The sequence below is a fragment of the Molothrus ater genome, chromosome 6 (assembly GCF_012460135.2).
Source record: "Molothrus ater isolate BHLD 08-10-18 breed brown headed cowbird chromosome 6, BPBGC_Mater_1.1, whole genome shotgun sequence".
Classification (NCBI taxonomy): Eukaryota; Metazoa; Chordata; class Aves; order Passeriformes; family Icteridae; genus Molothrus; species Molothrus ater.
The window spans coordinates 39,339,495-39,363,213 of record NC_050483.2 but is presented as its reverse complement, the minus strand read 5'-3'; the positions used below and the strand labels follow the sequence as shown (position 1 = coordinate 39,363,213).

At 49.5% G+C, this 23,719-nt stretch overlaps 1 protein-coding gene across 1 annotated transcript; it reads right to left on the bottom strand.

Moving 5' to 3' along the window:
- Nucleotides 1-1,857: 1,857 nt before the first annotated feature.
- VSX2 (visual system homeobox 2) lies at nucleotides 1,858-23,168 on the bottom strand. The gene is made up of 5 exons (XM_036384751.2): nucleotides 22,730-23,168; nucleotides 21,468-21,552; nucleotides 18,519-18,642; nucleotides 3,146-3,326; nucleotides 1,858-2,189 (listed from the first exon to the last, which is right to left on the bottom strand). Exons 1-5 carry the CDS (start codon nucleotides 23,166-23,168, stop codon nucleotides 1,858-1,860), a joined length of 1,161 nt encoding a protein of 386 aa, XP_036240644.1.
- Between the last annotated feature and the right edge of the window lie 551 nt (nucleotides 23,169-23,719).

Sequence of the window (23,719 nt, the reverse complement as noted above, 5' to 3'; positions counted from 1 at the left end):
ATTGCTCTTGAATTGGAGCTCACCTAGCTGTAAATCCCGTGGGTGCCCTTCCCTCTCAACCAGCTCCCCTGCACTTGTGGTGTCTGGCTGCTGCCCCAGGTCCTCAGGCCAGCGGGGCCCTGCAGCCTGTTTTTGGCAGAGGCTGAGCCTGTCTGGAGGTCTGTCTGACTCTCTGAACACCAGGGCAATGTGATATGGGGTGACCCCAAGCACCACGGCTGCTCTGGACACTGAAGGGACTTGTTCTTTTACCAGTTGTATGCTGTGACTTCTGCTCCAAGTACAAGCACACCCTTTTCAGTTTTGTATTTCACTGCAGAGAGAGACCCAAGCCCCATTTCTTCCATGCCCCAGTGGGGAGGAAAGTGCAGACCTCTGGACTGCTTTGGATCTCTTACCTCTGTCTGGCTACAGCATGACATCCAACTCCCTCTGAGCTTTGGCTGAACTTGCCCTCCTTGAACATTGGTGACTGGACTCATACACAGTATTCCTGTTTAGCTTTATTCTTCTTCATATCTTTACAGAAAATGGCACATAAATCACAGATGCTGGATGACTAGAAGTTGTTACAGCTCCATATCTCAAACACCTCAATACTGAATTATTTTCTCACTGTATATACATTATTTACACTCCATGGGCTATCATCTAACACGTCAAACAATCGGGGGACAAAGACAAACAGGTTGGATGTCTGGGCTTAACCTCTGATGGAAGAGAAACAGTAGCTCTGGGGAAAGGGTGCTCACAGCTGAAAGCAGGACAAAAACGGTCACCTGGAAGTCACTGTCCTAGGGCTTTCGGAGGGGGAACAGTGCTTTACTGGGGTGGGAAGGTGATGGTACCATGGAGTGAGTTTGGATGTGTGGGTCTGCATGTGCTCCTATGGAACGCGTGTACACGTTACAGGGTGTATCGGTGGATGTGCATGGCTGTCATTCCCTTTAACGCTCAGAGGGTGTACTGGACAAATTTAATTCAATAAATACATTAGGTGGATGTTGTTGTCTCACCTAGAATAATGTATTCAATAAATAAATTCACCATTCATCCCCTCTGCAGGGGTGTAGGGTTTTGGTGTTTGGTGCAGAGTCAGACCCAGCCCTGCAGGAGCCAGTGAAATGGGCTGGGGTCAGCTCAGGGTGCCAGGTAGGACCAGGGTGTCGTGCCTGTGGGCTAAACCTGCCTCTCCCTGCCAAAGAGAGGCAAAACATAACTGCTCTTAAGCTGCAGTCCCTTCCCCGCAGACCTTAGTGCTGAGCAGGGAGAGATGGGTGGAAGATGCAAACCGCCCTAGATGGATGGTCATCGTTTCATGCAAGCTCTGCCATGGGCTTGTTCTGCTGCAGCCTGGGCCACAGGCAGAGGCAATGGCCAGCAGAAGGTGACGTGTCTGCCTGGGGCACGTGGGACAGGGCACAAGGGGAAGGGGCCTGGGCAGCACTGGGCAGAGATGTGCACCAAGGAGAGGCATGGCAGCAGGGAATAGGCTTGCTTCAGGACGGCCAATGGGGTTTGGGGCTGCAGCAGAAGGAGAAAGCCCCAGAGCCAGGTGTGAGGCTGAAGGGACCAGAGCCTTAGTGTCATTGGTGGCAGCAATGATGTGACACTTCCCAGTTCCCCAGAAGGAAGGGGTGGGGGGTGAGGAAGGCCTGGTGGGGTGGAGGAGCGAGGGGCAGAGGTATGCTCAAGGGGAGCAGGCAGTGGGCACCCCTGCCAGGCAGCCCCAAACACAGAGACCAGGACCCCTCTCCCTGGCAGGGGTGGCCAGGGACACCTGGCAGTCCAAAGAGGAACATGGCCCCCAGAGGACATAGTGTCTGTCGGGGCTGGCTTCTGCCACCTCTGTTCCCCCTAGATCAGCTTCTCCTCCTTCTGCGATGAGTTCAGTTTCTCCGTCTGTCTCTCATCCTCTGCCATGGCCGCCTCCTCCCCTGTCTCCGGCTTCCTGCCTGGGGCTGGGCTGTCCCCGGCAATGGTCCCCAGGACTTTGGTGCTGTGCTCCTGAGCTTTGGCCCTGAGGGCAGCAATGCTGTTTTCTCTCAGTTCCTCCTGGGAAATGGTGGTTTTGGGATCAGGACCCCTTTCTTCCTTGTCACCTTTGTCAAGCTTGGGCAGGGCCTGGCGCTCCACCTCTGTCTTCCTCCCCGCCTCAGCCGCTGCCTCCAGAGACTTTTTGTGCATCCCTAAAAAGAATTGTTGGTATTCGGGTTTAGAAAAGCGCCTGGGCATGGGAAAGCCATCTTGAACTGAAAACAGCAAAGATAAAGAGAGGCCAGAATTAAGGAAAAGCAGAAACCCTTGCTTCACACAGCAGTCATGGCGAGCCACTCGCTCTGGCCCCCGCACAAGGGCAGCCCAGCACCTGTGGACTGTGGCTGGTCCCAAAGGTCTATAATTACTCTCCCCTTCATTTCTCTCTGTGAACCTGAAGCTAACTTGTTCCTGCATGGAGATGAGGGTCTCAGACAGCAGCATAGCTGCCTGAGCTTCACCGAGGCTGGTGAAGGAGATCCCTCATTAGGAGGGATATTTTTATTTCTGTGTCAAACCACAAACACCCTTCTGCCTCTCTCTGTTTCACACAGACATAAGGACAGGACAGCCCATTGTCAAGATGCCAGATACTAGTTTTGGGGCAGAACCAGCCTGGAAGGTCAGAAAGAGGGAAGCAAAGAGCAGGAGTGTGACAGGGTAGCTGCTATCTCCACGCCTGCACAGAAAACCAAGTGAAACTTGGGCAAAGACAGAGCATTTGGGAGTCCTAACACCCTATCCAACATCACAGGGCTGGAGGAGTGAGACTGGGATGACCTCCTGCCTTGGGCAAGGATTAGAGCCCCTGCTCAGAGCTGGGCATGAAATATGCTTGAGCCATGGGACAGGAAGGTTAGCACCAGCCTGAGCATGTGGGCAAATTTGTGTCCAGGCAGATTCTGCAGGTCATGATCCAAGATCCAGCAGGAATTTGATGGAACCCTATTGACAAGGGTCGTTGGCAGACAGAGGCATTGAGGGTGGCAGGATGGGGGAACCTTGCCCTGCTGCCCCTCACCTATTTTCAACATGACTCTGATTTCATCCCTGCATCCCCCTGTCTCTACCCATTTGCCATCCCCCATGAAGTTGGTTGCTCTCTTACCCAGGAGCCAAGGGGCACAGGACTCCATGATGCCATCCTTGGCAGACTTGAGGATGGACTCAGGCAGCGGGATGGAGTGACGCACCATGGCACCGTAGAGCCCGTACTCAGCCATCACACTGCTCCTGCCCCAGCACTTCTCCCTCTTCCGCCATTTGGCCCGGCGGTTCTGGAACCAAACCTGGAGCAAGCAAGGAGGGACACGGGTTTTGTGCATGGAGAAGGCATGCCAGGCCCCTTCTCACATGGGAACATGCATGTATTTCTGCAGCATGATGAAAGCAGATGGGTGGATGTTTATCCCAAAGGCAATACAACCTCTTCCCCCATGCAACAGACATTGGGTATCTCTCCCTCCCTCCCTTGAAGGAGTGGAGAGGGCCAAGCGTGAAAGCAGGTCCCATCCCTCTCCACAGGATGTAATTAATTTGCCATTGCAACGTCTTTTTTCTAGTGGCTTTTGGCTCTCGTGCCTGGGATTTTCTTTTATTATTTGCTGTGTGTCTGAGCAGCGGTACAGGGCCACAGGCAGCGGTGCCTGCAGGGAGGGCTGGGATGGGGGCGGATGCTCGAAAGAAGGGGGAAGCTGCTCTGTGCGCTTTGCCCTGAAATCCCAGTTTGAAAAACCCCTCATCTTCTCAGAAAATTGGCAGAATAATCTCTGAGCTGTGACCTGGGGGGCAGTGAGCAGAGAGGCACGCAGCAATGGCAGGGAGGGGGTGATACTCGCAGAAATCTATTAGTGCTCTCTCTCCGATTTCCATTCCTCTTGTCTCCCTCACCCTCCTCCCTCCCCGGCTCCCCTCCCTTCTCCCCCCGAGCAGAGGCATCAGCTTTAGATGAAAAATTGCTTGAGGTCTATTCAGAAGGAGGCAAAGGAAGAGTCAGCCCCAGGGGCAGCCCAGGCCTGATTGAAAAATAAGTTAATTTCAGTTTGAATCGATGGGCCTCAGGCACTGAAATATCACGGGAAATTAAAGCAGCTGGTCCCCAGGGAACCACGCCATTGACCTGCGCTAATTAATGCCACGGAGTTACCAGGTCCCTCTCCGAGAGGCAGTCCCTCCCTCCCGGTGGACACCCCAAACACCTCCTCATTTAACTAATTAGACTCACAGAAAATTGGGTGTTAATTTGTTTAGGATTTTTTTTCTTTTCTATTTTTTTCCCTCCCTTTCCCGGAAAGCACACGGCAGAATGGAAATGAATGTCGGGGTCTCGCTGGCAGATGGATGCTCGGGGTCACTCCGCAATCTTCTCCGACTTGATTGCTTGATTAGGTCGTTAGCACATTAAAAAAAAAAATTGCTTGCCGTCTGGCGCTGGCCTGATGAGTGGGATGAGGCGGGAATCGCCTGGGTAATTTATCTTTTTATACTGCAAAGAATTTGATTTCAATCTGCAGATATATGGAGGTGCCTTTGACACCTGTTTAACATTACAGAGCTGACAGCTTAACCCTCTCTTGTCGCCACTACTCGTAGCTGTGGGGGAGCTCAAGCTGCAGTGGGGAGCACTGGGGGTCTGTGCCAGTCCCCCAGCTCTGACATGGGGACCATAAGACTGATGCCACTGAGTGATGTCCTGGTCTCAGGTGGCAAGGCAATATCATCTCTCCTACCTGTGCAGAGGAGAACTGCCCAGCACTGAAACCTTATGGTAGGGACAGAACTGCAGGGTGGGCAGATGGGTGGCTTGCTAGCACTGATGACAGCCACCCTTGGCCATTCCCAGGAGCCCAGCCAGCCTGCTCCCCCAGACAGCTCTGTGGAATGGGTGGGGTGGTGGTCCCAGTGGCTGTGATCCCAGCTTCTCCCAGCAGAAGACACTCTGTGCATGTCAGAGAGGATTTTACCAGGCTGAGGAAGGAGGCTGCTTCACCACGTCATCTCCTCTGCATGATAAACGGTGTGATTTACACTTTCATACTGCCAGTCTGTAACCCCTGGACTGGGGAGGGTTGCAAATCCTCCAGGGCCTAAGCAAAGACCCTCAGGAATGCAGAGCTTCCTCTCTTCACCCTCTCCTCCATGCCTGTGTGAAACATGGGTTTGCTTGGCTGTGCAGTCAGCAGGATGCCGGCAGAGGGTCTCACTCCAGATCATGCAATCCTCCCATTCCCAGAGCACAGGGTGCAGAGCTGCAGGGGCCTCTTTACTGATGCTTTTACCACTTGCCCTTTCTCTTCCCTCCTACCCTGATGCCCCTATCATATTCCTGCCTGCCACATGCTCCTCTTCCTTTTCCCTGGCTGGGTCTCAGCCTGGCCCAGCACTGCCCACTGCCACAAAACCTGCTACCCTGGAGCATCCCCTTTTCCATGGCAGTGTTAAACCTGCTACCTTGGAGCATCCCCTTTTCCATGGCAGTGTTACGCAAATGCTGGAGGCAGCAGAAGCTTTGCCAGCTGGCAGCCCAATTTTGACTAGAGCTGGTAGAAAATCTTCAATCAAAAAATGCTGATTCAATCACACAGGAAAAACTGTGTCCAGCCAGTGGAAGTGTAATCAAAATTATCTATAGCTTTCTTCTGAATGCCATATTTTAATCTCAGCTGCCTAAGACATGCAAAATCTATGCTTTAAAGCCAAATGAGAAAATCAAAATTGCATCAACATCTCAGTAAGATCATTCTGAGATTTCCAAAATCAATTTTTGGTCATTTGATGGGAATTTCTTCTTGGTTTTGATTAGGAAAAATGAAAGTTTGAAATCCCAGAATGTTTAGCAGAACAGAAATCAGGAAGACTGACCATCTAGCTTTAATACTAGGAACCATATCTTCATCTGAGGCTTCATCATGAAATGAAGTGAAACCAATGGTACTCAATACTGTGTATTGCTGGGATCAGATCCCAGTCAATCATCTCTGTCACAAGCTCATTCTGAGGAACATTGAGTGATGAGCTCCAGCATGGCACTGGCAGCCCTCATGCCATTTCAAATCAGCAGGATTGTCCCCTGTGTCCTGTTTCCATGATTTTGTCCTCATTCAGATGGCTCCATCAGTGGGGCTTTCATTTACAGAAGATCTCAGTGATTTCTTCAAATTTATCGATGTGTTACCAAAATTTTCACATGCCTTGATTCTGAGCTGAATTACATAGTGATTTAGTAACTCAGAGCTATTTTCAGCTGTGTTGGCACATCGGGCACAACATCCAAATATGCAGTTATTTAGTACTGGCACCTCACTTTTCCAGGAGAGGGTTTCCCCCTTACACTTTATTCACCTTACACATCTCTTGTGGTTTTGGTATTCTTTGGCTGCTTATTGTCCTTGCTCGGAGATATCTACTCTACAGCTTCCTCTGACTCTGTAAGATTTGGTCTGCTTCAAACAATGTCTAGGTTTGTCCACATTTCCTCTTTCCCCTTCCACCCTGAGCATTGGCTCAGCTTTGCAAAATGCTTTACTGGCATTGCTCTGTACCCTGCACTTTCCTTCTCACTTGTTTTCATCTGGGTCTCTGCTGCACAGCCCAGGGTATGGTGAAAGGACTGTGCTCCTGCTTCCACACCTCATGGGCAGTGCTGAAACCTTCTGATTAATTTTAGATTGAAGTATGTTTGTGCAAAGCTGTCACAGTATGATGTGCAGAGGTGTCTTTTGGACCAATGTGTTACACCCCAAAAAGTTTCAACACCTCTATTTTCACACAAACACCCTTTGTGAAATCTGGTAAACTGCTCCAGGAAGCCCGTTCTCCAAAAATTAACAATGGAGAAAAGTGCACAGGTTTGTCTTGCAGTATTGTGAAAAGTGGGAATGTTTCTAACTTTAATCATCACCTAACACTCACCTCCAGTGCCCACTGCCCAAAGCAATAGAAGTTCAGGCACTCTGTACTTGACTATAGTGTTGCAAGGGTTTTGGAGTGGGAATTTTGGAGTCAAGACTGGCAAGGATAATCTCAACAGTTTCCTCCTCTGAATCACAAATGACAACTGATACTTCTCCAGATTATTGATGATGCAGAAGAGCAAATTGTAGGAAGAGAAATCTCTCATTTTGCAAGGGGACATAAGACTTGACACATCCTTGTTATCCACATTCATCATATTAGTTTGTTTACCAAATCAGTGTCTGAAACATTGTCTGCTGAAGAGAGAAATCTCCCTGAGGTTAGCCATAATTCAGAAATCTGAATTAGTGAAGGGATATTTTAAAACATCTGTGGTATTCCTGTGTATTGTTTCTGGTTTTTTCAACCTAAAATTTTCCACTGGTAACATTCATTTTCTTGGCAGCTATTTTCCAAGCTAGAGTAAAAAGCCAGGAGAATTTATATTGGTTTTTTTTTTTGTTAATAATATAAAAAAATATATATTTTTTAATATAGAAAGCATTCCTGCCCAAGCATTCCTCATCTATTAAAGGAAAATTCCAGGCTTGAGAATTGTGAAATTTTGCTTCAACCAATCTCTCGTCCTGCCTCTGACGTAGCATTCCTACAGGGGGTATCAAGGAGCGAGGTTTGTGGAGCACAAGCCCAGAGCGGCACGAGCTGAGTGTCCGCTAGATGGCCAGGGGCAGGTGCCCGTCCGCACCTGCGGACACACCGACACGGACACACAGACACTGCCTCGCCTGCCTCTGCGGGGCTGCAGGAGCAGCTGCGCCCAGCTGCGGGCAAAAGAGCCCCCGAAGCAAGGGGCAGAGCGCCAAGGCCCGCGAGTGACGCTGAGCGCGGCTCCCCAGCACTCGGGAGGCCGCTGTGGGCTCTCTGTCCGGCACTTCCCGCCCGAAGCGCTCCGGGGGGCCGAGCCAGCACCTCCGGCTGCCCGCCACGCCCGGGCTGCTGCTGTCTCAGTACCCAGTGTCTCCTGACAAACACACCGCTCCCTTTCTACCTCCTCCCTGTCCAACCCAAGACTTAACAATGACAGTGGTCAAAATGAAAACCTCCTCTGATAAAACAGTGATGTTCTCATCCTCATATCAGACAGGACCTGTAGCCCTGGCTGGGTTCAAGCTGAAGATGTGAACACTGCAAAGAATGGCCTAATATCTTGCTTGGAGCACGTCCCCACCCATACTGGGGCTGTATAACAGACTGCCAGGAGAGCATGAGGTCTGACTGTGCCCTGGGGCTTCCTCAAATCCCTCTGTTTTAGCAATCACTGCAGAAAAGCCTCCTGACTGCTGGTGGAGACTGCAGCACCTGTGCAAGCCTGGAAACAGTTTATTGCTGTCTTTTCAAATGTAACATCAAAGTTATTGGTACTGTTTATGGTGACATCACTTTCTATGGCAGGTGTAAAGTGGTTATGAAGTTAAATGAGAGCAGTAAAGGTTGCACATGGGCTGCATGGCTGATCAAAGGACTCATCATCCCTCCTCTTGCTAAACACTGGGAAAGAGCTTGCTGAACTCACTTTAGAAAGGGCCATTCCTATACATAGCATAGCAAGAGCCCTTCTGATAAAAGCTGGAGTTGTGTCCAACCCACATGGCTAACAGGTCCAACCAGAGATACAAGATGAGCTGTGAGACAGTGCTCATCCCTCTTGAGTGAAGACATGATGGTGCACCATGCTTGGGTCCCCTCTAAGCTAAAAGAGTAACAGGGCACTCATTGAGTACGGGCTTAATGGGCACCCAGCAAAAATGTGCATGGCATTACCATGCCACCGGCCCTGCAGGCTAGTCCTGTCTCTGAATCCTGCTCTTAAAAGCACTACATGGGCCAAGACTAACTGTTGTTGCAATTTATCTGACTTATGCAACCAAAGCTATAAAATCCCTCTTCACTAGGAAACATGTCTTAAACTGTGTTCCTTTGGTAAATCTGGGGTTTTCACCTGGCCTCATGGGCAACATTTTTTCACTTCCTGTAACCTTTCAAAAGCAAAGAGCTTCATTTGCTGCAGGGATCCCATCTTCTCCAAAGGAAAACGAGTGTGCACACGACGTGCAGGGTCAGCACAGTGAGATCAGTGGTTCAGCACACACTCAGTCTGTGTGTGCACAACATCTGCACAGCAAATGCATCTCTGAGACACTGACTTCACCATGGCCACACTGTGATTCCAACTGACCAGTAGATTAGCTGGCACTACAGAATAGACTCCCATGTGCTGGGACCTGGCAGATCAACACCCAAAGTCCTCTTTTCCTAACATGCTGAGTGAAAAACAAGAAGAACATCAGGGTCATAGAAGCATGATAGTCACAAGAAAGCTGACAAGAGTGCAGTCATCATCCTAATTCACAGAAACCCAGGGAGACATCTGTCATTGTCACAAACAGTGATAGTGCACATCCATCCTTTAAGTGATCCCAGTACCTGACTCCATTAACCAAGCAGCTATCCTGCCTGAATTATTTCATTTTGCCTTCTTTTCCTCCACTAACACTGCTCTTCAGGTCCCCTAGCACAGAGGAAACCTTAGCATAGATCTTCATAAACACCCGTAAGTAATGGACTCTGTAATCATGCAGGGACACACCACATTATCACTTTCATGCTAGAGAAGGTGAGTTAGGACAGCCAGAGGAGAAATGTCACATCCCCTTCACAATGCCTTTCAATGGGCCCTCAAATCAGACCATGGGATGCCAGCATTCCCCTGAGGCTGTGGAGCACTGCCTGTGCTCTGGGACTGCCCCCCGCATGCCAGCATCAGCTCCCTGGTGCCCTGCCCAGACACTGAGCAAAGGGCAAAGGTGCTCTCTGACCTTCTCCAGAAAAACACATCAGCACCAGAGGCTGTGCACCAGCAAGAGACGGTGTCTGCAGTACTGCTGGTGCCCACTGCTCCCTGAGACAGGGCTCAAGCCTTACATGCATGGGGACAGTCTGCAAAGTCCCCAAGCACCCTTGAAGCATTAGCTGGAAGATATCTATACAAACATGACATTTTATAAAATGCTCTAAGATGTAATCAGTTTCCATGCACCAGCTTGGGTGGGCCTTCAGCACTCTACTCCTACGATGTGTCTGCTCCTGGCTCTACTGGTTCCTCAGCTCTGTGTATCCTTAACCTTCTTTGGGTAATTCACAACTCCAGGGGTTTTCACATGACATCTTCCAGCTGCAGAGAACAGATGCTCCAGGCATCGGCTGCTGCTGTGCCGCTGACACCTGTAGTCGACACCACCAGCTTGGGAACAGTACCGCTGATGGTGTGACCTGCAGAGCTGGGACATGCAGGCTGGCCAGGAATGCTGCTCACACCAGGACAGCACAGTCCCAGGTATCTCCCTTAGCTGTCACTTAGACACTGAGCCTTGATCTCAGTCATGGTCATCATATAAGCTGAAGAAGTTGATCCAGTGAAAGAACAAATGCCAGTTGTTGTAGTGACAGTGATGGGGCACTCTGAGTTGGAAGGCTGGGAGTGAAGGGACCCAGAGATATCAGAAAGATGTGATGGACATAAAGCAAGTTGTCTTGGAATGGACATCACTGGCACATCTGGCTATGACAGGTATTCATCATGCATGTTCACATGGATGGGATGGCTAGATCCTTCCAAGAATTTTTTTCTCAACAACACTCACAGTTCAGCTCTCCCTCTGGATGAGCCAAGCAGTGTCTTCAGAAAGGAAAGGGTAGCACAGTGAGAAAGTGTGCTGCCACGTGGATCCCAAAGCTGCAGGTGACCAGGCTGGGTGGGCAGCCTGTCTGTGCTGGGCTGCCTGAGCAGCACAGGTAGGAGCTACCCTGGCCTGGCAAGGTGCTGCTGCTCATCTACGCTGTAGCAGGTCAGCTACAGCAGCCAGGCACGAGTCAGTCACCAGGTTACTTCTAGCCCAGGGAAGGAACATAACCCCTATGCTCATGAGTGTGCAACATGCATGGCATGAGCATTTATATAACTCACAGAAAGGCAACCAGTGCTTGGCTTGCATTCCCCTGCTACAATTTTGAGGAGAAAGCTGCAGCTGAAAGCTCTAATAATTGTGTGGGAGCCATAGCTTCAGCTCTGCCTTTGCTCAGACATTTGGGACCCTACCAGCTACCTGTTGAGAGAGAAAGCAGGGAGCAAGTGTGCTTCTCACACTGGGCAGGTCCTAAACTGAACACCTCTCACTGCTGCTCCCAGGATAGTAACACTCAGGGTAGACAGAGGAGCACCTAATGCTTTTTCACAGCCTCCAATAAAGCACCCTCTGGAAGGCATCTTTGTTGTAAGATACTGTAGAAACAGTTTGTTTCAGCGCTCAGTTCCTCTTTTCTGCTCCACAGAAGGACCTGCAGCCTCATGCACGTGGAGATTGAGGTTCTTGGTATGTCTGCTGAGGACTGGACTGCTCTACAGTGCCTGGGCAAAACCTGGCTCACAGAACACCCACAGAGAAGGGCAATGAAAAGGAGAGCAGGTTTGTGCTTCCAGAGAAGAATCAGAAGAACTTGTTGAGATCTATCAGGGTAAAACAAAAACACTACAGAGAGAAATAGATCCATTAAGAAATAAAGGGAAGAGTAAATTAACTGAGTGTCTAAAGTGCCTGTGTTATTGAACTGTTAGAAAAATCTCTATTCAAAGCCAGGAAAGGAGGAAAACTTTGTAATAAAGGGTCATTAAAGGAAAACATGAACACAACCATCAGCTGTTACCTCTGCCAGGTGTGTGTCATAAGGCCAGAGAGGAATTAACTACTGAAATTGCTGGGATGACCAATTATTTTAAAAATCAGATGTGAAAAACTGCAGTGGTATCAGAAGAGATAAGAGAAAGTTCATAATTAAGTGAAGAAGTGAATACAAGTGTTCCCAGCACAGGGATTTGGGATGGTACTTCCAGAAGAGCTAAAGTGATCGAGGAACTGCAAACCTAAGCTAACTCAGAGAAGTGTTAGCCTTAAACTACTGTTGTTTAGACCAAGAAAATGGGGAGATGAATGCAAGGAAGAGTTGCCCCAGCCTGGCATCGTGCCTGCAGAGCCATTCCTGATTCTCTTGGACATGATGGGGAAAGCCTTTACCAAGGTACTCCAGAGAAATGGGCTTCAGGATGCCCATTTTTCCTGCCCATCTTTCCTCTCACAGGGAACTCGTTTGACCCAATGCTTGCAGGGGTCAGATCCTTGCTGATAGTGTCTCCAAACTAGGGAGAGAACAAGCAGAGTAAAGGCCCCTGTTTTCCTCCCAGTTCTGTGCAAAAGCGCATCAAATTCCCAGTCCCTTCTCCTGGGACAGCCATAAACATCTTGTAAGAACAGAGCAGAAGGCAAGAAGAGGCAAGTTTGGTTTTATTTGTTTTTTTCTTTCATTTAGAAAATTGATCAGTGACTAAAGCAACTCAGGGACTGACACAGAGGGATAAAGCAGTACCTGGGTAAAGAAAATATTCATCACTTTATACCTTCATCTCTCCACCAAAAAGACCTTTTAAAACTGCACCTAGCAGCCCCAGCTGTAGCAGGGTAAAATCCCACAAGATAAGCAGGCAATCTGCATGGTCTAGCAACAAGCAGGAGAGCCCCCACTTCATTAAGCTAAAGTGTCACTCCCAGCCCTCGATTTTCCTTCTTTTCTCTTACCACATTTTCTTTCTCTGTCCAAAAGCATGTGGTGTAAGACTTTTCAGACAAGAATCCCTTTGGAAAACTTGCCTGGGCCCCTGCTCTTGCCCATCACCCAGCCCCTCTGTTTGCAGCTCTGGTAATTAACTTGTAAACGAAGTTCTAGCACATGGGCTGAAAACAGGCCATAGATAAAGGGTAATGAAAACAATCCATTAGAGAAAGGGCCAAATTAAACAACTCTTAATTGAAAAATGGAAATGAATATGAATTTAGATCAACTAAACAAGCATGTTATTGAAGAGGCAGAAAAGTGGATGAACTCCTAACATACCAATTAAAGACATGGAGGCAAAGATGCACCATATGCCATGATGAAAACTCATAATAATATCCTCAGTAAGCCACTAAGTTTGATTAGTTTTATTACTCTCACTTGTGCACTTTCTACATTTCTAGAAGCATAGGGGAAGTTTATGACACTTATCTGGTATCACAGAGCCATGGCTTGCCCCAGTGCTCACGAATTATTGGCAAAGGTAACCAGCACTAGCTGCTCAACTCTATTTCATTATTAACTGCTTGCAGAGCTCTTAAAATGTATATTTTTGAAATAGTTGGCTCACACAATGGCAACAATTTTGGCTTGTCCTTCACCTTGGTAATCTACCTCCAAAAACCCTACCCAGTGTAGCAATTTCCTTCCAGCTACACGGTCCCCATGAAAATGCTGTATAGAGGTACCAGTTGGAGCCCACTGGCAGTGCCTCATGCTGGCCTTGCTCTGTTCCATGTGTGACAGTCACCCAAAATTTTAACAAAAGTAGACAGGTCCTCACTTCTTAGAGTGATAGTGATAAGCTTAGAAAAGCCACAATCACCACTTTCTGCAGCACTCAGTAATGCTTTGGCAGCCATTCCAGGCACACATTCAGGAAAGGTCACCTGCTGCATGGAGCAATCACAGCATTCCATACTTACACCCTGGGATTCAGGCTACACCTCAGCACTCTGCAACAAGCAAGAAAATCTGGCAGGAGAGGGAGAAGCCAGGGCTGCTAAAGCTGCATAAAACTAATTTTTCCTTCATGCTGTCATGTTCCTTGAGGGGGCTCCGTGGCTTCACTCCTGAGCTCACACTCAGTGCAGTACAGGCTCCTCAGGCCTTGTCAAATTATCTCTAAACAGGGAACCTATTTGCAAAACTGAAGGAAGATAAGCCTCTGTCCTTGCAAAACACTCTTGGTACTTGCTTCCCTCTAAATGATTACTCCTCCCGATTCCTCCATCCCTGTTCAGCTCCTAAAGGGCTTCACAGTGATACTGAAATGTGTTAATCTGGTAGCTAAACCAATACTTTTTCAATTAGAGATTTAATTGACCTTGTTTTGTTTTTAGCCAAAATTGGCCTCTTAGCCTCCTGACAAAGCTTGCTGGATGCACAGACAATCCCCACTCCTCACACAGCACCAGCCTCTTCTTGGGATTCCTTTTGCTTGCGTGAGCAATTTCATTTGTCCCAAAAATTGTCATCCAATAATTACCATGCACCTTTTAACAACAAGAACTGACAATTTTTAGCAGTTTTATTACCTTTTTTAATTGATTACTTCCCTTAAAAGGTGACTCTAATGTCCCTACAATAGCAGTCAGGATCTTATTTTTTTTAAATACTGATTAATCAATTTGTTTGATCAGCAGGAGACATACTGTAAGGACAAACATACACAATCATTTCAATAATCCCCAAATCAAACTGTTACTGAACTTTCATATTGTAACTACTCAGTTTAAAGTTTGGAACTGTTATGTATAATTAAATTCAATAGGGTTAACTTATGTAAAATCTACATGTTACATTTAAGAGATTTGTTATGAGAAACGGCAATTTAAGTATTTGTCAGCCTCAGGACATTTTTAATACTTAATCATGTTTAATAAGGATATACTTCCTCACAGGAATCTACTTACCTCTCTTGGATTTTACAGAACAGCCTGGAATAAACAGGGTTTATTCCAATACTGGCACTTCAACTCCTATGAATATTCTTTCAAATACATCGATGAATGTGGTCTTTTTCAAGTATCTTGCAAAATGGCCACAGTGACATCTGATGTGACTTGTGCATAGTGTCTCACTATTATAAAAAATTATTTTCCCATGCTGCCCAATGGGAGGATGCTAATTTTCCTTCCAGGAGCAGCCAGCTCAGTGTGGGAGTAGGACACATACAGTGGGTGTCTGCCTTGGAAAAAAAATACACTTTCGTATCCTCTTTAAATGGAGGGTTTGAATATTTTTTTCCTGTATTCAATGTTCTCTTAAACCAGTCACTTTCTTGGCCTCTGATGGCTATTTGTAGTGTTCTGCTGAAGGCTTTATCTGCAAACAGTTCCTATATATCATTCTTTCAATTGCCCTCTTTGAATTTCACTTTCACATCAAATTTCATAGGTGATTGATTTACTTTCTCTTTGACTAATACCTCCTGAGAAATAATTCCATGAATGAAAATAAGGGGTAGACATCAGTCTTAGGTGAGGATCCAGTGGGAAACCACATGAAATGCTGTACAAGTCCACAACATATGATGCTCACAACAATATTAGAAAACACTTTCATTAATGACCTACAGGAAGGAGATTGCTGAAAGATGAGAGGAACCACAAGCTGCAATGAAAATGCAAAACTATACAGCTCCCTCAGGCAGCTGGAAACTCATGCAAGGAAAAAAATGTGATGATGTGAAATTATAAATATTATGAAGATGGGAGTAAAGATTCATGGTAAGCTGTCTCTTCCAAGGAGCATTAAATGATGCTAAGAGATTCAAAGCAAGATCTACTGCACTCAGGCAGTTCTGCTGCAGAACTTCTTGCCATGGGATATTAAGAAATTTACATGCATTCAAAATCCCAGGAGACTGACAAAGTGCTCAGTATCACCAGATAGCTGCCCTGTGTGGCACCCACCTCTCACCACTGTCAGAGCTGGTAGGGATGTTTTTATGCTTGTCAGCCAAAGTTAACAAAAAATGAAACCCAGAACACTGAAGGAAAAATCCTGAGCATAAAATAAAATCTGTTTAAAAGAAGTTTGAAGCAACTGCATTAGATAGTAGAAATAAATAGGGAAGCAAGCAGATCAGTGCTAATCCAAGACTGCAAAGGACCACAAGTCCAGCTGAACTGCTGTGAACACACCCAGCGTGCAGTTGTAGGCATGGGGTCTCTTATCTCCAGGAAGGCTGACAGACAGGATGGCTTCACGTAAGAACAACCACATGATTAAGAGATGAGCATGTGATTTATGAAGGATGATTTAAGGAAAGATCTTTGCAACTTACTTCAGCAATGATGAAAACCAAAAGTGACCAGGAGAAGAAATATCTTACATTTATTTAAAGAGCATGAACTTTATAACCAAGGGGAAATAATTAGGCTTGTAACAAAAAGGCCCAAAGTTGAAAAGAAATATGAGGTAAAGTATCAAGAAGTATGATCAAAGTTGGGAATCACCTTGCCATGGCTTGTCACAGAAAAAAAATCTTGACAAGAAGATTTCATAGAATGTGTGGTAAGGGACAGTGGATTGCTGACCTATTGGGAAGAACAGTGGTGCTCAGGACTCCTCTGTGAGACTGATGCTCACCCTGGCAAGGTGCTCAACAGATGCCACAGAAATTCTGTTGTTTCTCATTATTTCCTCTTTCATGGCCAGAAAAACTGTTATTTACAATCACTGTTATTCACAATCACTTTTTTCTGGAATACACATGCCATTAGTTACACCTGATGTTCAGAACAGCCATACATTGGGGTGCTTCTGCTGCCCAAGTCTAACCTGATCTCAAGAGCAGAGGGGTCACAGTAAGGAGCCCTCCTAGGTTAAAAAGCTGCAATACAGGAAGACTAAGCAGTTGCTCATTAGCCAGCTGCAGAATGACAGGGCAGACCAGTCAGGGACAGCTAAGATACTTTTCCTGCTATTTAATTTCCAGATCAGTTAAGATACTCAGGGCGTTCCAGGTGCTGAAGCTGTACAAGCTGTGTCAGCTCTACACTGTCTGCCACAAGATCTCACTCCACCTCACACAGAGTGAATGCTCTCAGCTCTGGCCAGAGAAATGGGGCCTCTGGAATTCAACATACACTGTGCCACTAGAGGAACCTCTTCCTTGGAAAGGTCTTTTATGGGAAATCAAAGGATCTTCTTTCCAGCCCAGCACCAAACTGTGGCTGTGGGCAACAATAAATTCCCAACAATCTCTCCTCTCTTGGCCTGATGTCCTACAGGATCACAAGTGGAGAAGTGACCATCCATCCATTTCACTCTTTCTAAAGGCAAAGCATCAGGGCTTGTTTCTCAGAGCAAAATCCTAATGCATCAGGTAGGATTTGAGATGGTGGGGCATTATTTCTGAAGACTGGTGGAAATCCTGTTAGCACACAAGTTATCTACAAGCTGTTAGATCAGCAGGAGTCCTGCCAGGTCAATGGGATAAGAAGCATGAGCTGCTTTTATTAAAATGTCATTTTTGATTGAGCACAAGAATAAGGGTAGTGAGGGGGGCTCAGAACAGAGGGGAGAAAGGCTACACTTTTGTTTTGGAGATCTTCCTGTCCCTGCACAGGGTCATACCTCAGCAGCTCCCAGCATCAGTGCTATCCTGCTAAGTGCCCTCTGAGCTACATTCCAAACCCACAAGGGAGCAGCCTCCTGGGCCATCTCTTCAGCAAAGGAAGAGCAGAAGCTCAAGACACAGCTTGGTGGGTGCTGGGCATGCATGAGGGAGGAACAGAAGGAGGAACCAGGGAAACCAGGACCCTCCCAACACGACATGGCACGTAGGACAAAGTCTCTTGTAGAAACTACAGTGCACCAGTCACAGCAGCCAGCCACTGCCACTGTGTGGAGAACCAGGGCAGGTTAACTTCCAGCCAGACCAGAACTCCACCTGCTCAAGGCTTGACCATTACAATCCTGTGCCTTGTGTAGAAACCTGGTGGGAGCAAGCCATGGGGTAAAGTGAGGCAAAAGGGGCTGCTGCCCACCCTTGTGAACATCAGTTAACTCTGTCCAGTGTGCCTCCCACACTGGAAACAGCAGCTGTTAAGTCTTCTCCAGCTTTCTGGCTGTAATGCATGCCAAAGGCTGGTCCTGGCCCAGCCCTGCACCTCAGGCTGCTCCTTCCTGCTCCCCACACAGCAGTGATATTCCACACCCCCTTGTTCTACCTCCTCACAGTACCATGACAGGACTGACATGCAGCTAAAACCTCAATGTTAAAAGCTGTTACCTTAATAAAATTTAACAGATTAATACAAAAATAACAAAGAATTATCCCCAGAAACTTTCAGGGAAACATCACTTGAGGAGGCAAATCCAGTCAAAGTGCAGATGTGGTGCAAACATCTCGCTGGGACTCACCCATCATTCCCACACTGCATCCTACCCACAGCTGTACTAGCTGCCCACGCCATCCCTGTGCATCCTTCTGTGGCCAGAGGAGCAGAGATGAGCTCTTTCCCTTCAGCAATGCCTACCCAGACATGGAGACATGGTCTCTGGGAGGCTCTCTCTTGCTTTTAGCAAGACCTTGAAATACTGTCATCTTTTTTTGCATGCCTGTTGTCCTTCTCTGATTTAAGATCCCCTCTGTTACACCCCCAGATCACTAGCACCACACACCAGGCACAGCACATGTTGACATACAAACACCAAATACAAATCTGCCAAGAATATCTGATCTGCCTGCCATCAAAAGCAGGAGACTGAACAGCCTGGGGAAGTTTATTCAGAAAAATGTCAGCCTGCCCATGCCACTACCTCTTCTTCATGGAGGGATGAGCATGGCTGAGAGCAGCACAATAAGGGGGTCCAAGAGATATGATTACCTGTATCCTGTCTTCTGGCAACTCTGTTTTCATGGCCAACATCTCTCTAGCATACACGTCAGGATAGTGGGCCTCATTGAAGGCCTTTTCCAGCTCCTCCAGTTGATAGGATGTGAAGATTGTCCTGAGGGGAGTAAAACTCTTTGATCAAAACACGAGAAGCAGCAAAGATGATGAAGAGTCAGAGAAATGGACACTGAAAAGAGTGAAACCTGGGTGACCGGCTAATACATAGCTTTTCCCCACCTCCTGTGTTTCTGTGCACAAAAGGTCAAGTGCCAGGGTGAAAGGAGAACCAGAAAATGCCAGAAGACAGCATTTTTAACAGTTACAAATCACCTTCCCTTTCAGGGACTTGCCTCTGGAGACAGTGCCTCCCCAGCAGCCAGCGCCCGCAGAGATGGCAGCTGATCGGAGACTCTGCCGCCTCTCGTGAGGATCATCACATCCCCTCCTCAGCACCCCGTCTGGAGAGGTGCTGAGCCCTTTCCCAGCTGCTGGTCCTTAGCCTCTTCAATCTCCAAGAGCAAATAATCCTTCACCTTGAGTCTCAGTCTTTGGACGAATTCTCCAAATGTTTTCTCCACCCTAACCCACCACTTTTCACCAGTTCTTCCCCATGAGAGCCAGGACCAGGTCCCTTCCTCTGCCTCTCCCCTGGCTGCTTCCACTCCAAAATCTCCTTAGCTTCCTTAGCTGCTCCCTGCTAGTTTGCATTACCCCATTATCCTTTAGAAATCCTCCTGGACTGCCCTGGGCAGGCAGCAGCCCAACCTGCCTCCACACAGCCAGTTCTCACTTTGGGACAACCAAATTGAAAAATCAGCAGCTGGAAAGCCGAGACAGATGAAAGCCCCTCCCTAGCAGATGGATGAGAAGTCTCGGACCACTTCCACTCCCTGAGGGTTAAAACTCCCACCCTTCAACTCCTCCAGTAGAGAAAGCACAATTTTAGATAAAAGCTAAAAATACTGCAATGGCAAAAAAAAAAAAAAAAACAAAAAAAAAACCCCAAACAACAAACAAACAAAAAAACCCCAACCAACCAAAAAACAAAACAAAAACAAAACAAAAAACTCAACCAAAAAACCAAGTCAAACAAAAAAACCTCAACGAAAAAACCAAACCAAAATAAAACAATCCTAAACCCAACAACGAATTGCAGCCCTTGTGCAAAGTAAATGTGTAAATTTACCTTCAATCTAAAAAACATGTATCTCCCAGAAAGAAAGAGGAAATAGAGTAATTTTCTAAAATACATCCAAATTTCAGAAAAGCCTTTCAGTTCCAGAGAGCATAAACAGAAAATATCAGAAATATCCTCCCCTATACAAAATGAAAAGGATTCCACCAGATCGATAATAATGCTAACAAAAGCAGGATGCAAATGCAAGGGACCTGCCTGCGATCAGACCCTTCTTTAAATTCACTTTTAAATCCATTCTCTTTTCAAACAGTTTTTCTTCAACTCTGACAAATCTGTGAACTCTAGGGACAGCAGAAGCACACTGAATCATGTATTTTCTCTCTCTGCGACCTCAGGAAAAATTATTCCAATTTTGATCCAATTTAAATTTCAAGCATTCCCCTCCGTCTTCCTCACACAAGAGCGCCGAAGCCTGTCCAGCCTCACCGGCGGGAGGGTTTTGCTGACATTCAGCTGAAGTTTTCCCTTTTTAGCTCATGCCCGGGTAGTCCCCGTCCCTTTTGCAATTCACAGCCCACTGGCCCTTTTGGGGTTTCTATCCTGCAGCTATTTGCAGGCTATTGGCCAGTCATCTTCCAGCTCTTCCTCGGTACAATTAGAGGTCTTAATTGTTTACAACGAAATATTCAACTACAGACAAATGTTGCAGGTCTGTTTCTGTCTAGAACTGAAAACAAAACAAATCTGAATTTCGTTTCCTATCTCTCATGCAGACCAGGACCTGTATACCAATCCCAGCTGTGTTATCGCCCAGCCCCGTCTGGGGTGCAAAGAAAATGAACTCGTACTTACTCCAGAGCACCCAAACTGGGAACATTTGCTTGGGGAGGGGTCCGGCTTTGGAAAGCAGCCCTCCAGACCGAGCCTCCTGTTGCACACATAGCAGGGTGTCTCCTGGGACAGTCGGTCTCCTTCCACCCCGCATCCTGCTAAGCTTTCACTGGAGCGTCTTTTAATCCACCTTTCCTGCATCGTGGCAGGATTGATTTAATTATTCCTAAATCACCCTCAGTGGATGGTGTTTGGCCTTCCTTTGTCCTGGCTCTCTGGCCACAGCAATGCCAGAACCCAGCACGGGATTTTTCGTTTCTATTTATAAAGCGCAAACAAACCAACTCCATTTTAACTGTGGGAGAAGTCAGGCAAAGTCTATTACCCTGACCGTGCTTATAGGAAACCAAATCCCAAAGTGGATCTTCGTTTCCTTAAACAGTTTTCCAGCCTTCTTCAGCTTCTTTGCAGGCTGTCTCTGATTCCCTACTATTTAATCTATTGGCAAAATATTTATTTTTGCGTAATAAAATATTTAAATTATTGATAGGAATTCTATCTTGCTGACAGCCAGTATTAAGATTGCTGCATGTGGAGCTGAAAACGGCTTTTATTATTTCTGACAGGTTGATGATTTTCCCTTCCAAACACTGATGATCCGCATTCCACCGCAGCTCATGGGCTGAACAGGATTGCGACCCGGGATATCTGGATCCGCAGCCAGAAAAAATTAAATAAAATTACACCTGTGGTCGAATCCCCCTGTAGGCACATCCCCGCATCCGATTTATTTTGGACGGGGAGAAAGAATAAAGGGAAGGACCCACTGAAGAAGCCGCAGGAGTGCCGGGGCGCTCCGGCGGCCGGGAAGAATGTTTTGCTCCAGGCCGGAGCGGGCCGGGGCGGCAGGGCTCGCCGCTGGCCGGTTCCCTGGGGACCGAGGCGACGGGAGCGGGCCGCCGCTGTCTTACCTGTGCCGCCTCTTCTTTCGTTTCTTGCTCTGATTTAGGGAGGATTTGGACATTTTTCGGTCGCTGGAGGAGACATCCTCGGAATCTGCGGAAAGACAGGCAGCGGCTGTGGGCTGGGGTTCGCTCCCCGCCAGAGTCCTCCGGGCCAGGCCCGCCGGCTCCGCTCCCTCCGCCGGCTCTGGCCGAAGATTTCGTTGCGATCGCGCCGCGGACGGGGCCCGACGCCGGCTGCTCCCTCCAGCGCGGCACCGGCGCCGCTCCCGATCCGGTGCGAGCAGCTCGGGGCGGTACGCCCCAGCCAGGGAAGGCTCCGGGCCGGGACCGGGCTCTAGCTCTCGCCTCTTTCCACCAGAGTCGTTTGCTGAGGCTGCTGTTGCCTCGCTGCTGACACGCAGAGCCCGGCGAGCTCAACCAAACCGTAGGAGAACGGGAAAGCTGCAGCCCCCGCTCCGCGGCCGGGCAACCGCGACCGCCTGCTCCAGCTCGGGGATCCCGGACTGCGCCCCGGAAACACCGGAGCGGGGAGGGAGAAACTGAGGTTTATGGAGCTACCAACCAGCAAAAACAAGCCCCGGGAAGAGCTGCTGCCTATCCGCCACCCCCGGCTCCCCAGGGATGCCACGGCCCGGGGGTGTTGAGGGCAGGGCGCCGCCGCCTTTGCCCCGAAGGAGCAACCGGGGGACCGATCGGGGACCCGTATTTCGATGCGCGCTCCGGTCCCACTCCTGCCCTGCGGCGCCGCTCCACCTGCCCGGGCCCGGCGCCGTGCTGCTCGGCGGGCCGTGCTGCGAGCGGGGGCGACGGGCACGGCTCGGGACGGGCGCCGCTGCCGGAGGGAGGCCGGGAATTGCCCCCGGAGCCAGGGTCCGGCGCTGCTGCCTGCCGCTCTGGGGGGACCCGAAGCGGCCGCGGAACGGGGCCTGTAGGCAGAGTTGTGGGAGGCTGCTGCCGTCTAGGAAAAGGATGCCGAAAGACCCCCAATTATCCGGCAACACGGGGTCGCGGGGGCCGCTCCGACGGGGCTCTGCGCATCCCTAGGCCGGGCGACCGGGGCCGCGCCATCAGACCGCGGCCGCAGCCCCGGACGGGGGAAAATATGGTCCCGCCCGCCCTTCTCCTCATTCTCGGGATCGAAACGAAATCTCCCTTCCACCGCCGAGCAAGTGGCCTCCCGCCGGGACACGGGGTGCGGGCGGCGGCTGGGTGCGGGCGGCGGTGCTGGCGGGGGGCAGCGGGTCCCCGGGGGCCGGGGACGTGCCTACCTGAGCTGGCCGTCTGGCTGCTGTCCAGCTGCCCGGGGGCCCGGGCCAGGGGCTGCAGGTGGACGCTCTGGGGGTCGGAGAGCACCTCTAGGAAGGTGGGCTGGGTGTAAAAGCCGGGGATGCCGCTGGCGCCCAGCAGCCCCATGCCCACACCGCCCACCCCGGCGGGACTGAGTACGGAGCGGGCCGCCAGCAGGTGCCCGGCGGGCAGAGAGTCCAGGGCGGCCCGAGGGTGCGACGGCGGCTCCTTGTTCAAGCCCAGGATCTCCTGGATGCCGAAGCCGGTGCAGCGGGGAGGGGTGGGCCCGGAGTTGGACTTGACCCCAGCCGCGGGGGGCGGCGGAGGCAGTGGCGGGGCGGCGGGGGCGGCGGCCGCGCCGTCGGGCTTGGGCTTGCCGGGCAGGCTGGGGGCCAGCGCCGCGCCCGCTTTGCCCGTCATGCTGCGGCCAGCGGTCCCTGGTGCCCGCTCCGGGAATGCCTGGGAGCCCCCGGCTCAGGCCCCTTTTATCCGCCCAGCCGGGAGCCCGAGCGGGGTCAGAGCCGCGCAGCCAATCACAGGGGCCAGCCGCGATTAGGGATGCCAAAAAGCCGGCACCGGCGGCGGCGGGGCCGCTACTCGGCGGGCTGGGGCCGGTGCCCGGCAGCGGACTGGGGCTGCCGCCCGCCCCTGCGCAGAGAGGCCGGCCCGGCCCCGCAGGCCCCGGCCCCGCTTCGCCTCCAGCCGTGCTGGGGAGGTGGGGTTAGGAAGAGAGGGAGGGAGGGATGGAGGCATCCCTGCTTTCATAAACACGCACGGCGTGGGGCACCGGCCCTGGAGGAGAGATGCGCAAGGCTTACGTGTAGGGAAACCTCTGGCTTTCTTGCTCATCCCATATTCTGAGATAAATAAGAGGTCAGAAGAGAAATTAGGGCCCACGCAGGTGAGCTAAGAATTAAAACTGAGCAATGTTCAGTTGAAGCAATGTTCTTGGACAGACTGAGCTGGAAGCT